Source organism: Dermochelys coriacea, chromosome 11 (genome assembly GCF_009764565.3).
Source record: "Dermochelys coriacea isolate rDerCor1 chromosome 11, rDerCor1.pri.v4, whole genome shotgun sequence".
Taxonomy (NCBI): Eukaryota; Metazoa; Chordata; order Testudines; family Dermochelyidae; genus Dermochelys; species Dermochelys coriacea.
This window is the reverse complement of record NC_050078.2, coordinates 24,258,098-24,275,656: the sequence shown is the minus strand read 5'-3', so window position 1 is coordinate 24,275,656 and position 17,559 is coordinate 24,258,098. Positions and strand designations below refer to the sequence as shown.

The 17,559-nt window shown below is 37.8% G+C and overlaps 1 protein-coding gene across 8 annotated transcripts in view; it reads left to right on the top strand.

Annotated features, from left to right (window-relative positions):
* Positions 1-17,559, top strand: part of ZEB2 (zinc finger E-box binding homeobox 2) — a 136,409-nt gene that overhangs the window by 115,304 nt on the left and 3,546 nt on the right. For all 8 annotated transcript variants that reach the window (XM_038421024.2, XM_038421025.2, XM_043505093.1 and 5 more), the window contains 3 exons: positions 1,462-1,570; positions 2,930-4,899; positions 6,928-7,108. In XM_038421024.2, coding sequence (XP_038276952.1) covers positions 1,462-1,570; positions 2,930-4,899; positions 6,928-7,108 — 2,260 coding nt within the window. The remainder of the gene's footprint in view (positions 1-1,461; positions 1,571-2,929; positions 4,900-6,927; positions 7,109-17,559) is intronic.

Sequence of the window (17,559 nt, the reverse complement as noted above, 5' to 3'; positions counted from 1 at the left end):
AACTAAAAATCATAATCAGCTATATATCTTTTGATAGATTTTTCTCAACGTAAGGTAAATTCAGTTAGGCAAACATACATCTTCTAATCATGCAATTTTGCAATTAGCATTTTTAAGAGAACAGTATCTCTTGCTTGATTTTAAATCAATATAAATGATTCTGATGCAGTTTCTCAGATCGCTTCTCTGGTAGGCATATATAGTCTCATATACAATTTTTTTAATCTAACACAATCTGAGGATTTTCCCCCCTTTTGCTTTATATTATTAAAAACACTGGGTTAAAATTCCTAGATATTTATCCAACATCACTGTCTGAAATTTCACATGCAAGAGTCTGATTGTGTTGGCGCATTATGAATGGTAGCTTTGGTGTTGAAAAGTCCCCTCATTTGCTCATGGCATTTACAATTAGTAAATTAAAATGATTGTATCATATTAACAGTGGCACAACTAAAGTTTATAGTAGTCCTCTGAGGGCTATGGGGGGAGACAAAACAGCTGTTGCTGTTTGTTTATGCAACTCAGCAACATATGAGCGCTGGTCCCTCAATGGCGCTCGGCGGGCTGGGCTCTGCTTGATCTTTGAAGGTTGCTGCTGTTTGAACAAACCTCCCTGTGTCCCATGTAACACCATCTGTCTCACTAGGAATGTGGGAAGATTCAGCACACCCTAGCAGTTGTCATACCGTTTCTATGCTGTCTTTTTTGCAATAGGCTTTTGTGTCATTGCTACTTGAAAAAAGCTGACCTCCTACCTTGAGCATCCAGAGTAGATGACTGTATCTTTTTTCATAATTCAAAGTCACAGTGCTTTTCTCACTTGTTCAAAAAGGTCAGCTGTGTTTGATTATATCTTTATGCTGCTTTTAACTTGTCCTTTAAACCAACTTTTCTCTTGTTTTGCCCCTACTCCTTAGCACAGCACTGGTGGGGAGGAGAACCCACCATAAGAAAGGTAGCTGAAATCTTTCCTGCTGGTTTGTGATAAAAATTTTCCAGCAGCTACAGCTTCATGCTGAAGATATTGTTGCTTATATTTGATAATGAATGAAATCTGATATGTAATACTGTATTTTCTACTAGAGCAGTAAACAGGATTTTTAAACAAGAGGCGTTCCACATGTTTTGAAGCTGCTAGGAATAATAAGAACCACAAATCTTTTTACAGATCAGTTTCTCTCATCATGAGATACCTTAAAGCAACACATTTCTGATGAGAGACTTAGGAAATAATTCTAAAGCAAATATTGAATGCTCATATGAAAGCACTTTCGCATTTGTTTCGGTTTACTGCCAACATTTTGATTTTTATTGCAACACTGATGAGACATATAAATGTACGTGCAGACCTTTTGGTTTGCCTGATAAATAGAGAGTTAAATTAATTTTGTTTTTTTTAACTCGAAAACTCTTGGTTCCTCTTGCATAAAATTCATATCAGAATCTTTTCTCTCCAAGCACCAAATGCTGACCCAAGGAGCAGGCAATCGCAAGTTCAAATGCACTGAGTGTGGCAAGGCCTTCAAATATAAACACCATCTGAAGGAACACCTGCGAATTCACAGTGGTGAGTAGCAGAGGTGCTGCTGTTCTCATTTGCATTTTGTTTAATTAGCTGAGTTTTAAAGATTGCTTAAAATTTACACAGTTCTGTTTGTAGCTTCTTAGAGATACTAAGGTATTTCATAAAAAATATCTGATTCATCTTCATTTATCATGCTGTTAATAGCATGGTCTTGCTGTAAGATTTTGATATAATAATGCTTGTTACAAAAAATAATAAATCCTTTGTTATGCTGCTTGAGTTCAGAGAAATTCAGAAATTTTTGTTTAGTTGGCTCTTGGAGGGATCAAATTTTTTAAAAAATGATGAAATTTAATGAAAATGCCAAGAATAAATTAATGAAATATGGCTCATTTGTTGGGATAATAGGCATCTGAGGAATGACTCATATTATATTCCATTTTTTTTCTATCTAGCTATCAATCTACCTATTTAGCTAGGCTGGGGCCTGATCCATAAATCTAATCTTTACTAGGTGACCCTTTTGTCCACACAGAGACCTGTTGAGCTCTTCCCAGCCACAAAGGTCCACCTGTATGGATGTGATTACTGAATCAGGACCCAATTTTTTATACAGTGCCCATCCTTGTAGTATCTGAATGCATTTTTGAGAAGGCTAAATTGAATTTAAGCTTTATGGATTTGACTGCACTACTTAGTAGAAGACTTATCTACATCTGACAAATAATACAATTTTTCAGTCAATCTGGTGACTTTCAGGCATTGTATTGTCAAATGGGAAACAATGATTTATAATTGGCCTCAGAAGTGCTAAGATTAAGGCCTTACACCTAAACTACAGTGCACATCATTAAAAACTCAACTATCACTTTCCAAGCTATCTGCAATGACAGTATCATCTACTCTTAGAATATGTGGCACTAAGGAGTGACAAATGAGTTTTAATTGTGCCCACTGTATCTAGGAGGTGACGGGGCTCTACATAACCAGAGTCCCCATGTATACACTCCTTTAGCAGCACATGTAATGACACTAATAGCACTGCATCACTAACAGAACCGCCTCAGAATTGCTTGGCTATCACAGGCATGGAGTGAGCCAGGTGGGATCACTCCCATTTTGCATAGGTCTCCACAAAAACTAGGATCACCTCGAAACAAAAAGACTCCACAGAGGTGATATGGGGAGAGGTGCTGGGCTCAGCCATGTTCACAGGATTCTTAGGCACCCAGAATAAGTAATCAGTGGGGTAGGATCGTTACCTCTCTCTTCCTATTAGCCAGTGGCAACATCAATATCTATTTAGGTAAATGTATAAGATCAATTGTTATAACAGTAACAATAATAATAATAATAATTAATAATAAATATATTAATGTTTGGTTTTAATTATCATTTTAGGTGAGAAACCATATGAGTGTCCAAACTGCAAGAAACGTTTCTCCCATTCTGGCTCCTACAGTTCGCACATCAGCAGCAAGAAATGTATTGGCTTAATCTCTGTAAATGGCAGAATGAGAAACAATATCAAGACGGGTTCTTCTCCTAATTCTGTATCTTCCTCTCCTACTAATTCAGCCATCACACAGCTGAGAAACAAGCTGGAGAACGGCAAACCACTTAGTATGTCTGAGCAAACAGGCTTACTGAAAATTAAAACAGAACCACTAGATTTCAATGAATACAAGGTTCTTATGGCCACCCATGGGTTTAGTGGAGCTAGTCCTTTTATGAATGGTGGACTTGGAGCAACCAGTCCATTAGGAGTTCATGCTTCTGCTCAAAGTCCAATGCAGCACTTAGGTGTAGGGATGGAAGCACCACTACTTGGATTTCCTGCAATAGGCAGTAATTTAAGTGAGGTGCAGAAGGTTCTACAGATTGTGGACAACACGGTTTCCAGGCAGAAAATGGACTGCAAGGCTGAAGAGATCTCAAAGCTGAAGGGTTATCACATGAAGGATCCATGCCCTCAAACAGAGGAACAAGGAGTTACTTCCCCTAATATTCCACCAGTGGGTCTTCCAGTAGTGAGTCATAATGGTGCCACTAAAAGTATTATTGACTATACATTAGAAAAAGTCAATGAAGCCAAAGCTTGTCTCCAGAGTTTGACCACAGACTCAAGGAGGCAGCTCAGTAATATTAAAAAAGAGAAGCTGCGTACCTTAATAGATCTGGTAACTGAAGATAAGATGATAGAGAACCACAATATATCCACTCCATTTTCATGCCAGTTCTGTAAAGAAAGCTTTCCTGGTCCCATTCCCCTGCATCAGCATGAGCGTTACCTGTGTAAGATGAATGAAGAAATCAAGGCAGTCCTTCAACCTCATGAAAACATGGTTCCCAACAAACCTGGAGTGTTTGTTGATAAGCAAGCCCTCCTGTTGTCATCAGTACTTTCTGAGAAAGGAATGACTAGCACCATCAATTCATACAAGGACCACATGTCTGTACTTAAAGCATATTATGCTATGAATATGGAACCCAACTCTGATGAACTACTGAAAATTTCCATTGCCGTTGGCCTTCCTCAGGAATTTGTGAAGGAATGGTTTGAACAAAGAAAATTCTACCAGTATTCAAGTTCCAGGTCACCATCACTGGAAAGGACCAGTGCCAAGGCGGTGCTGGCTGCTACTAACACTCCCACTAAAGACTCTTTGTCAGCCAGATCTCCAATAAAGCCTGTGGACTCTATAACTTCACCATCTATAGCTGAACTCCACAACAGTGTTACTAATTGTGATACTCCTCTCAGGCTAACAAAACCTACACATTTTACCAATATTAAACCAGTTGATAAATTGGACCACTCCAGGAGCAATACTCCTTCTCCTTTAAATCTTTCTTCCACATCTTCTAAAAACTCCCATAGCAGTTCTTACACTCCAAACAGTTTCTCCTCTGAGGAGCTTCAGGCTGAGCCTTTGGACTTGTCTTTACCAAAACAAATGAAGGAACCTAAAAGTGTTATAGCCACAAAGAACAAAACAAAATCTAGTAGCATAAATTTAGACCACAACAGTGTTTCTTCATCATCTGAAAATTCAGATGAGCCGCTGAACTTGACTTTTATCAAGAAGGAGTTTTCTAATTCAAATAATCTGGATAAAAGCACTAACCCAGTGTTTGGTATGAACCCATTTAGTGCCAAACCTTTATACACAACACTCCCACCACAAAGCGCATTTCCTCCAGCCACTTTTATGCCACCAGTCCAGACCAGTATTCCTGGGCTGCGACCATACCCAGGACTAGATCAAATGAGCTTCCTACCACATATGGCCTATACTTATCCAACTGGAGCAGCTACTTTTGCTGATATGCAGCAAAGGAGAAAGTTCCAGCGGAAACAAGGATTTCAGGTACATAGTCATAATTGGTTTGTTTTGAAAGGCTACATTTCAGTATCCCTTGTCATGTCCTTTTATATGAAAAAAATAGTCCCCAAAGTTAAATGAAACCTTTCCAAAAGACATAGCAGAATTTTAGCTTGAACTTGAAATTGAAAAGTATGGTGGGAACATTTATTCAATACAGAAGAAATATGAACACATTTAATGTTTAGCTTTTAATTTCATTAAGGTTATATTTGTCTTCCATGAGAATTTTATATACCTGACAATGGCCCAGAGAATCCTCATTGACAGAAAACACTGTGCTGTACCTCCATAATGGCTCTGTACCACTAAAAGTCCCATAGGCTCCCTAGCACCATGACTTCATTGGAACTGCTCTGCCTGGAACTTCCCCCAGCTCATGGCAGCCTCCAAGACCCACAGGAAGGGCTCCATATTTTCTTAACTAGTTTCTATGAAGCCAGAGAAGGGACAATTTGTATCCCTAGCTTGGCCCTGCCTCAGGCCAACCTACACCTCCCCTCAGCCCATCCAATTCCCATTACTTACCCCTACGTTGACTTACCAGACAGAGATTTGCAGGAGGGCCAGAAATGGAAAGGAATGTCTGTGGAAGTGGTACCTGAGCCTGCCCATTTCCATGTAAAGTCCCCTCCATGTTTATATCTAAGGGGCATGATTTGGGTTACATTTGTTAGTTCTTGGGTATGATCCTATATTCCTTTCTCAGGTAAACTTCCATAGAAGTCAATGAGTAAAGGGTATATGATCTGCTCACTTAGGTACTTAGGTGCCAAAGGGTTGGTCTAGACTAGAGAAATCACTGTCCTCTACAGATATTCAAAGTGTGTAAGAACATACATGTGTGTATGTATTAAAATATAATGTACACAGTTTAGTTAAATGAGTTTAACTGATTATAGATGAATAAGTTTTTACATTTGTGGACATTCCCCTATGACCTATTATGCTCCATTTGTAATTTTATTAACAATGTCTTATAGTTTCAAATGTGAAAATCAGGTATGGCTTAATGTTATAGCCTGTAATCCCTCTTTGCACAATAGGAGCATAAATAGCACTGCACCTCCATAACAGCTGTTCCACTATTCCAATTTACAGTACATCTGCCCTCTTTCTAAATGTATTTAAGCCTCTTTAATCTTCTCTAATATTAATTAGTGCAAACCTAGTCTAAGAAAACTGAACTGTGTGATAGCAAATGGAAATGTATGTTATCATGCAAGTTTGCACTCTCTTTGGATCAAGACAAAATAAATATAAAGAAATTTAATAATTTACTGATCCACATTCATTATTGCTTAATGCTGAAGGCTGTTTTAACATAGATAGAACATTGATAAAAAGTGTTATTAATATTCCCTATTTCAAATTACAAAATTAAATATAAAAATATAGCTTGAGGCCTTTAGTCGGGAGACATACATTTAAATGGATTGCATAATAATAACATTTTGTACCTAAATATAAAATTCAATTAAAATCTTTCTACAGATACAGAATGTATCTACGGTTCAGTGTTTTGACAGAAAAGATCTTTAGTTGTTCCTTATATTTATTTCATAAAAGATATTAAAATACCTTTTATGATCTTTGAATGTAGTTCTTTACATTATCATTTCCTGCTCGCTGAAGTAAACACTCTCTGTTTAGATAATTCATACAACTTCTTACTACACAGTGTTCAAAAGAAGACAGAGTTTTCTAAGGCAGTTGAAGACCAAGAGGGACAGTGAACGAAACAGATGTTCCTTGGTAGCAAGGTCCAGTCCTGTAAACATTTTCTACTGGGCATAGTTATTATCTTAAGTAGCCCATGAGCCAATGAGACTAGTCATGGTATTGAGCACTGTGTTCGGAAGTTTTAGCAGGATCAGGCCCCTGCTGGTTATAATTTTAAGTCTTATAGAATAGCTCCCTAATTCTATATACTGTAGGAAGACAAGATGCTGCAGTAAGCCACAAAATACAGGAAGCACAGTGTTTTACATAATCAATTTGGTTACATCGTAGGGAGAATTGCTTGATGGAACACCAGACTACATGTCAGGCCTAGACGACATGACAGACTCTGACTCCTGTCTGTCCCGAAAGAAGATCAAGAAGACAGAAAGTGGCATGTATGCATGTGACTTGTGTGACAAAACATTCCAGAAAAGCAGTTCCCTTCTGCGACACAAATATGAGCACACAGGTATGAATGACTTAAATGTGTAGTTAGACTTTCATTGCATGTTGTACATTTCATAATATTTAATGAGTACACTTTTGCGACATAAGATGCAGCATATGCTGAGACTTTCAACAAGGAAGAAATAATGTGTTTTGCTTAGCTCAGACTGACTTTCTTTTCTTTGCTTGTTTATTTGTTGTTTGTGCTTTTTTGTTTGTTTTTTGTTGCATCTTAATATCTTTTTTGCTCACCCCAAAATACAATGTAGAGACTATGAGCCCAATCCTGATAGATCTTGTCCCACTGAAAGCAATGGGAATTGGGGGCACTCAGTAGCTCACAGGATAAATCCCTATGTTAACAAATTTCAAGTAAGGCTGGCCCAGTTGCATAATTAGAGAATGAATTTGATATATTACAAGGTCTGGAATGAGGAGTGATATTGTTGTATCTTACTCAGGATCTGATCCCATACCATTTAAATCAATAGAAAAACTCCCTTTGCTTTAATGTAAAGTGTAAAACCTGACCCTCAATGAGCTATTTAAAGAGAATAAATCCCTCTCATTGGCCTGGGATGCCTAAAGAGAAGAGAGGTTGCATCTTACTTTTTCACTTTTTACTGCCTCATTTTACAGCAATTGTTAACTATTTCCAAGTGCAATTGGTATTGACTATTGTGAAGAACGGGTGGAGGTTAATGTAAAATGGGACCCTAAATAAAGAAGTATGTAAAAGCCCTTCAGTCCCCACTTACATTGGCCATGATAGACTATATCTCCTTGAAGATGATCGTTCCCTTGACTTGAGCCCAGGGCAGAACTGGATTAGGAAATGAAAAGCCCACAGAGGAACACACTTTAATTCAAAATATTTTAGAAAGGAGAAAAACAGGACTTGGAATCCAAAAAATAATACAAACAGCTAGCTACATCAGACAACATAAAAATGTGATATCAGTTATCATGTTTCAGGAAAGATGCCAACCTCTAACTGCTTAGGGTTAGGAAACTTTTACCTTGGCACAGTGCTTCCAAAACATGAGGTTTCCTGCTTTAGGAAAATGAAATGAGTCGCACCTTCCCATTCTCCTTCAACCACATCATGTGTGGTTAAAAATCTACACACCTCAATTAAAACATCTTCCATCTCCCCACACCCTTGGCTAGTACCTCATGCCCCCTCCCCTCACACACACACACATATTTGCAAACTGGATACAATTAACTTAGGCTTGAATAGAGACTGGGAATGGATGAGTCATTACACAAAGTAAAACTATTTCCCCATGTTATTTCTTCCCCCCACCCCACCACCCACTGTTCCTCAGATGTTCTTGTTAACTGCTGGAAATAGCCTACCTTGCTTGTCACCATGAAAAGTTTTCCTCCTCCCCCTCCCCCCCCGCTGCTGGTGATGGCTCATCTTAAGTGATCACTCTCCTTACAGTGTGTATGATAAAACCCATTTTTCATGTTCTCTGTATGTGTATATAAATCTCCCCTCTGTATTTTCCACCAAATGCATCCGATGAAGTGAGCTGTAGCTCACGAAAGCTTATGCTCAAATAAATTTGTTAATCTCTAAGATGCCACAAGTACTCCTTTTCTTTTTGCGAATACAGACTAACACGGCTGCTACTCTGAAACACATATTTCGGGAAACCCATCTGTAGATCTTTATAATGTGATACCTCCTCTCCTTTCTTACCTGTCTTGAGGAGCTGTAAAACAGTCAACAAAGTTGACATTTAAAGTACCATCATTGGCATCTGAGGTTCCACCCATTGAAATAAATGACCCCTCAGAGCTAGTGTATCAAGCTCTCTGCAAACTCAGGCAGACCTCTCTGAACTGATTACACTCACTTCACATTTTGAAGGTTTGTTTCACGGCCGTAACAGCTGGAGAAGGAGTTTTCTTTAAAATGAAAGCTGAGCCTCTGGATTACAATTTAATAGTCTGTTGGTTCTCTGCCCCATATCCTTTGCATTTCCTTGGGATGGTACACCCCCACTTTGAGAAACATTGCCTTATGGGCAAGTATTTTTATAATTGTTCATTATGGGGTTTCTAGCATCTTCCTCTGAAGCATCTGGTGCTTATCACTGTCAGAAACTGAATACTGGAGTATCATTAGTCTGATCTTGCATGCCAGTTCCTATTGTCCTAAATCAGGAGGACTCATAATAAAGACAGCAAACAGTGGGGTAACATTACCCTCCATCCTACAATGGTTCTGAGCCTACAGAGATGTGGTAATCTTCTTAAAGTTGCAGATAAAAATAAAAAGGAATTTGAAGAGACATTTTAGAAAATGCTAGTGATATTGTTAAAACTGAGTTATAAAAAAATTACTGACATGTTTTTAAAAAACTATTAACATTTGTCATGAAAATTTAGCATCTGAGGAACGGATTGTGCCTTAGATAAATTTCGGCACCTTGTGATCATTCCTTCTTACACTTTAGTTCTAATTTTTTAGCTAAATCCCATACAGAAAAATAGGAGGGAAGTTAAAATGCACATGGGATTAGGAAGAAAATTAAAAGCAACATTTTGGACCAGACTGGTTGGTTCATTGCTGAAAATGAGTTTCACATTGCATTATTCAGATCAAATTGTTTATTCCATATAAGAAGCTTTGAAGGCTTTACATCCCTGCACCTTTCCTCTCCTGAAGTATTTTATTACAGCCATCTGCAAACATTATGGTTTACTACATGACTACCGTAAAGCTCTTATGTTAGAACTGGCCTTCATATATATCAGGATCTGGACATATGGTCCAGTCCCATAAAGTTGGTAGTCCATAAGGTAGACAGACATACAGTGGAAAGGCTGAAAAGTTGACACATTGAAATACAGGCAATCACGTTGATTTTCAAAATTAACTGTTTGCAAAATCAAAAATATGTTCTGGTATATAAAAAGGACTACCTACTGCCTTAAGAAACAGTGTCCAACTATAGGGTGCTAACTTTCTTCTCATAGAGTAGAATCATAGAATATCAGGGTTGGAAAGGACCTCAGGAGGTCATCTAGTCCAACCCCCTGCTCAACGCAGGACCGATCCCCAATTTGTGCCCCAAATCTCTAAATGGCCCCCTCAAGGATTGAACTCACAACTCTGGGTTTAGCAGGCCAATGCTCAAATCACTGATCTATCCCTGCACCTTCCCCTTCACTGCTCTGCTTCTTTTGGCTTTTCAACTATATGTCTACCAATTTTTTGGGATTTAGCCTTATGATCTAGAACATATATATGGTATCATACATAATACGGCAGAACTACAGTATATCAAAGCTCTAGTGCCATTTACAGAGAGGAAGGGGGGTCTTGTGGCAAAAGTGTAGATGCTGATGCTACGAGATCTGTGTTCTCTCCTGCTTTGCCTCAGACTTCCTCTGTGAATTTGAGCAAATTACTTAATTTCTCTCTCATCTTCTCCTATCTGTGAAACAGGGAGAAATTACACCAGCCTGCCTCTCAAGGGTGTTGTGAATCTTAATTCAAGCACACTGAAATCCTCTGATGGAAGTTTCTATATAAAGTGCAAAGTATTATTATGAATGTATTTTGTTTTATGGAACTTCCAAACGTCATGCTGTACAGGGTGTGTGGAAGCTTTGCAGACCTCAATTTAGCCTGGCCTTGATAGCTCATTCACTACCTTTGGAGCGTGCAGTAATTGAATTTTACGATAAAGATGACGTTTACAACCACTGTGATTCAAAAGAAATCCAAAATTGCAAAGTTTTTCTTCATTTGCCCATTTTGTTATTCTAAGTGAGTTTCAAATTGTTTTGATACTTTTGGAAAAAGCTATAGTTATGAAGCTACAATTGCATCTTTAAGATATATGAGAAATTTCAATCTGTGTTTAAGGCAAGACACTTCATACTGCACTTAACTTCTACTTCTGGATTCTGGATCATTATAACAGTTGGCCAAACGTTTTCAATTTCAAAAATTTTTGACCAAAAAAGGGAGTAAATATTTAATGAAAATTTTTCACAAAATGTTCCTCTTTTTTGCCCATCTCTAATCTTTATCCCTTTTACTTCATTTAAAAAATGTCTTTTAGGGGCAGTCAGAACGCTTCCTGACCTTCCTAGAGTAACACAAATAGAGAACCCAGCTTGTGAATATTTGATCCCTTCTGAAGTTTGCTATTGGATTCCTATTTTATTTCACTTTCCCAGATAGTCTCTTTAGAAGGGTCTTGGTGCTCTCTTATTACAGCAGTTATATCCATGAGATGGCAGGATATTTTTATAAAATGTAACAGGGCTAAACCTTAATCATAACTGGTGGGCTCATGTTACCTGCTGACACATTAATCACATATATTATCTATTGATGCTGTTCCCACCAAATGCATCCGATGAAGTGAGCTGTAGCTCACGAAAGCTTATGCTCTAATAAATTTGTTAGTCTCTAAGGTGCCACAAGTACTCCTTTTCTTTTTGCGAATACAGACTAACACGGCTGCTACTCTGAAACCTGTGATGCTGTTGTGTTTGTCTGAACCTATACTCAAAATCTGCAGGTTGTCAGGTCTCAGCTTTATTGTTTGATCAATCAATGAAATCTTTTCATTATTAATAACTTTCAGATCTATATGGTATAACCAGATTTAGGCAGTGCTAGAGCAGTCAGATACAATGGGCTGGATACTCTGATCTGAAAAATTTACTGTTCAGATTGACTCTGGAGAATTACCCAGGCCGGGGGAAAATTCTGTAGGTGTAAAGTTAAGGAAGGTAGCATAACCACACTGTCTGTTGCCAATTGCCTCACCCCACATTTGGCTGAAGGAGAAAGAGAAAGTGTTTTTTGGGGAGGCCTAGGTAGCTCTTGGATGTCGGAGTGGAAGGGGTATGTAATGGAGCTGAGCTTCATAATGCCTGATCCTCCACTTCTATGGAAACAGCAGAAGCAGCATAGGTTAGAGTAAGCCCCCTGTGCTCCAGCTTTTGTCAGGATGAGGATCAGACAGCTAGAATCAGCTCCCTGTGGCTACCACTGTCCATTATGTCCAAGTGCAGCTCGAATGTAGTGAAGACTTGGGGCCAGAGAGACTACAATCCATAATTTTGTAACTTCTGAGATATGTCACTGCCTTTCTGAAAAATAATTTTGGATAGGGTCTGAGCTCTGTAAAATGCTGCCACCTGTAACTTAACTTGCACAAAGACGACTTGTGTTATTGCTGAATGAATTGCATTGGTTCTCCCAGGTTTATAATATGGTACACATTTTGGGACTAGTGTATTAGAGTGCCTGTCCTGGGGCCAGATTCTTGACTTCAAAAGGTTGTTTGACTTCAAGTGAAGCCATGTGTTCATGTTAGAATGAGAGCCTTTATAAGATCATAGTTACTTAAAATCACCTGACAATGCTCTGTATTTAGGTTATAAATAGAAAATTATTATAGCAAATGCTAGGTAGCACCGTGAGTTAGTGCTTCAGTTTTTCTCCTCTGGAGACATGGGAACAGATCCTGTCTCTGGTCACAAGTTAAAATTAGTCAGGTAGTTTCATTCTCATTCTCTTTTGTTTATAATATTTAACCATAACAAAATTCAGTACAATTGTCATTTTCTGCTGTGGAGAGGCCCAGAACAGAAATAGTAGCAATTTTGCATTATAAGATAGATATTATGAGGGTGAATGTGTATATGAAGAGCCACAAGACTGAATAAAGAGTTAGAAAACCTGCCTTTTAGTGATAGACTCAAGGAGCTCAATCTGTTTAATTTAACAAGGAGAGGGTTAAGGGTGACTTGATTACAGTACATAAGTCCTACATGGGGAACAAATATTTGATAATGGGCTCTTCAATCTAGAAGACAAAACATGATCTAATGGCTGGAAGTTGAAGCTAAATAAATTCAGACTGGAAATAAAGCTTACATTTTTAACTGTGAGGGTAACTAAACATTGGAACAACTTACCAAGGGTTCTGGTGGATTCTCCATCACTGGCAATTTTAAAATCAAGATTGGATGATTTTTTAAAAGACATGCTGTAGGATTTATTTTTGGAAATTCTATGGCCTGTGTTATATAGGAGGTCATACTTAATTATTACAATTGTCCTTTCCAGCCTTGGAGTCTATGAATCTTTTATCTGGAAATCAACTTCCAGTACTTCCAGGTATCAATCAGGTCAGAAATGCTGGATGGAATTATGCTTTCTTTAAAAAAAAAAAGAAAAAAAGAAAAAGTGGGCCTGAAAAAATGTGCATGTTCTTTGTTTTGAGTGATCCGGTGTAAAAGATGGGAATCCCAGGCAGATTTCCACAAACCAATTGGCACAGAGAGTAAACATTTGTCTTTAGGGAGAGGGATCAGAGTTTGCATCCCAGAATTCATCATTAAGGGTGAAAGAGGCAGTGTCATCATGGCAGATCAGCAGATAGAAGGAGTGCTAACAGAATGTGGCTTCCAAAAAATAAAGGTCCCTGGGTAGCTGGGCACCTAGCACACACCTTTTTCTGAATACCAGTTTGGTTTGATTCAAGTTTAGGGGGAAGGTTAGGGTTTGTTCTGGCTTCATCACAATCATTTCACCCCACCCCAATAGGAATTCTTTGGCAATGCTGCACAAGGAAACTTGCAGTGTGCCTGCAACATAACAAAAGCTGGAAACATTTTTTTTTAATCCTACCTAGGAATCCTGAAGCCTACAATTGTTGCTTTGTATTACATCATATTCTATTTTATTGCTTATATGGGCTGATGAGGGCCTTATGGTTGTACTTTTACTTTCATCCTTTCTTTTCCACTGTATATTTTATTAAGACCTCTTTTTTTTTAAGCTTTCAGGCTGATGTTTTATTTCCAGATTGATTCTGTAAACTAAATGTTGTCCTGGAGCTTAGTAGAAAATTAGCTCTCTCTGGATAGTATTCTGAATTCCCAGGTCAGGAGTTTTCCTTATTTAGAGCTTGGTTCATACAAATTAACATGCCGTTGAAAGATTCTTTCACTTCACTCAAATACAAATTTAGAATTCCCCATTTTATACTCAAATAATGTAAAAAATAGGTAAATTGTGTGCTTGTGATTTTTTTTCTGGAGATAGGTGTCTTCTATTAAAAACAGAACAAGTGTGGCTTGGGCAATTATATATAGATTGCATTTATCTTGCACCTTTGACCCGCTCACTGTACTCTGGCCTCCAATCCATCTCTACCAGGACTAACTCTAAAATCCATCTCCCCACACACACCCCGCCCAGGAAGCTGCCTTTAAAAAAGAAAACAAAAATGTCACAAAAATGTTTCCTTCTTTCTTCTTAACTGAGAAATTTCCATTCTTCCCCCATCCCCTTGAAAAAAAATTACATTTGCCTGAGTCAAAAAATTGGTAATATTTAGTCCAGGACCAGTTACAGATTTAAGATCTGAAGTCTCATAACTTTGCAGAGCTAGAAATTGGATCTCTCTACCAATGACTATGGCAAATCCATAGCTACACAGCACTCATTTTTAGACCAAAAAAGTCCAGAGATACTGGAATTTTAGAGATTTTTGTGTATAGAAATGCAATTTTAGGCCATTTTTAGATGCTTTTCAAACAGATTAGTTGTAATTGTATCTGTCTGTAAACTGAACACAAGTTCCTAAGGGGGCCAGTTTTTGGAGATGGCAGGAAACAAAAAAAAAAGTCCAAATATTTGTTTTAAATCTCTCTAAAACATTTACGAACTTGTATTACTGTAAAATATGTAGCATATCGGTGCACAATGGTATAAATGTTTTACTGGCATCCATTTACATTGATTTGCATAACTCACAAGTAGCTTCATCAGTCATGAATAATACAGATCATCTCAAATAAGTCCCAGTAAAAGTGCTTAGCGTTGGGCCTAACTGTTCTCCCATTGAAGTCATGACATTATACTACAGCACTATCAGGAATAGTATATTATCTAGATAAGAGAGAGAGAGAGATACTGTACTTGCAGCCTTCCCCCCCCCCACTTCCACCCCTCCACATGTGTAACAAAAAAACCCTTCAATCTTATTATATGGCCTATTAAATCATAAAAGGGGCTATGCCCAAATGATATTTACTTTTTTCAAATGGCTGAAATGTTGAGATTTGAAAAAAACCTGATGCAAATGTACTGTAATCTGATATATTTTAAAATATTTGTATTAACGTTGTAACAGCTGCATTCTATGCACTGCTAAGATACGTTGTCCGGTACGTCATCAAAGAACTTTGTACCACCTGTCATCTTCTACTGGATCCAAATTTCATGTGTTTGAAAAGACTTTAATATGGATGTAAATGGTAGACAAAAGAGTTCTGCATAGTCTTTCTGGCAATAAATTAATGTACAAAATAAGACATTTTACCTTTTAATTTCTAAATTAATTTTTAAAATAAATATGGATTGTTTCCCGGAATTCTAATTTGGTGCTGGCTGAACTTAGTGGAGTATTTGTTAAAGGGAGGGGGTAGAATGAAACAGGAGGTACAGTATGTTAAGAGCTACAACAGTCAAGAAGAATGTCTGTGTGAGTGGCAGTTGTAGTAAACTTACAGGACCTAGAATAGCACCAGACAGTAGGGAAAGGTGGACAGATGGGAGAGGAAGTGGGAATGGCTAGAGAAATGGCTTGTAGGGAGAATTGACTTATGTTTGATGGCAGCTAAGATCACCACGGTTCAGGCCAGACAGGTTGGGCACAGTTGGGAGATCGAGGAAGGATTGGGAAAGGAAGGAGCATGTTGAGTGGCTCAGGTAGATTAGGGATTTCAAAGTAAAGCAGGAGCAGGAACACTTATGGAGAGATAAAACAGCCTGTGATAAGATTTGGATTGCTGGAAGGGCTGCAACATGTTGATCAGAAAGTGAGATCAGCACTCAGCTAAAAAGACACATCAAAACTAGAGTTGTGCTGAGGAGGTGGTGTATAGATGTGGATTAGGTTGGGATTTGATGCCAAATCACAGTTTGCATACAGATTTGATAGTGCTGAAACTGATATTATAAGATTTCCACCATCTTGAATAAGATTTTGTTCACAACCAAACCAGAATCAGAGAATAGCCTTCTTCCCATTTTGGATTCAGTCCAAAGCCAAAGTCAGTGGGGCATATTCGGAGCTGGAGTTTCAAATCCAAAACTCCAGTGAAACATAAAGGCGTTCAGTTTCTGAGATTTTGGTTTTGATCTTTGTTTAGTCATAAATAACAAGTAAAATATTGTTGAAATACCTACTTGCAGAATAAACCATAACGGCCAAATACTCAAATATTTCATTCATATTTGGGTTGAATTTTAAATTCTACTCTAAAGGAATAAAAGAAATATCATTAAACTCTCAAAATATGTGCATGAACTGTTTAAAACCCAGAAGAAAAGATATTTAGACTTCAGCCTGAACTCCATCCGTAACTTATCTGCCAATTTCCTTGTCACTATTCTGTTCTTTTTGAGGTTTCTCCTGTATCCTTTCTGCCAGATCTCTCCAGATAGGGACCTTTCATTTCATAACATAGGATTTTAGGATTCCTATAACATTCATTACAGCCACACCTTATTAAACTTAAACTTCTACAGTAGAACTGAAGGGCAGCTGCAACTAGGCGATACAACATTAGCACAGGTTTCAGAGTAGCAGCCGTGTTAGTCTGTATTCGCAAAAAGAAAAGGAGTACTTGTGGCACCTTAGAGACTAACAAATTTATTAGAGCATAAGCGATGAAATGAGCTGTAGCTCACGAAAGCTTATGCTCTAATAAATTTGTTAGTCTCTAAGGTGCCACAAGTACTCCTTTTCTTTTTGCGAACATTAGCACAAGCTCTGGTCATTCATTCTAAGACTCTTGTTTAAGTAGTTTTTATGTCTGACTTTTTCTCTTCTTGTATTATGTCATTGACTACAAAATAAAAGAGAACAGATTAAATTCATAAAAGCATAGCTTCAGTTTTCCTGGAAATTAAGATCCTTCAATTCTCTTCAGACATTTTTCTGCTTCCTACTAGATTTCCTTTCCACTGCAATGGTTTGTCAATGAGAGTATCCCATCTACCCAGACTCTTAGCTCACAACAATTTTCTTGCCTGTCATCTCGTACACATCATACATCACCACATCTCATCTGTGGTTTAAATATATTTTTATGCTCAGACAATTAGGTCTTTATAGTTTTTGTATTGCATCATTCTGTCTCTTTCTCTCACCCTTCCACACAACACATGCTCTTCTAAGAGGTAACAGTTACCCCACTTTATGTTAGCTCATGGGCACAACTGACAGGCTTTTCAGGCTCCAGCTGTGTAGTTTATTCATGCTCTGGTCACATACTACATAACCTCAGTTTTACAAATGATACTGAAGAACTGGTATATTCAACTAGTAAGACAGCTTCTAGTTATCTACATGTCTACATTAGTATGTCCTTTAGGCACTGAATAACAATATTAAATATATATAGTAATTACTA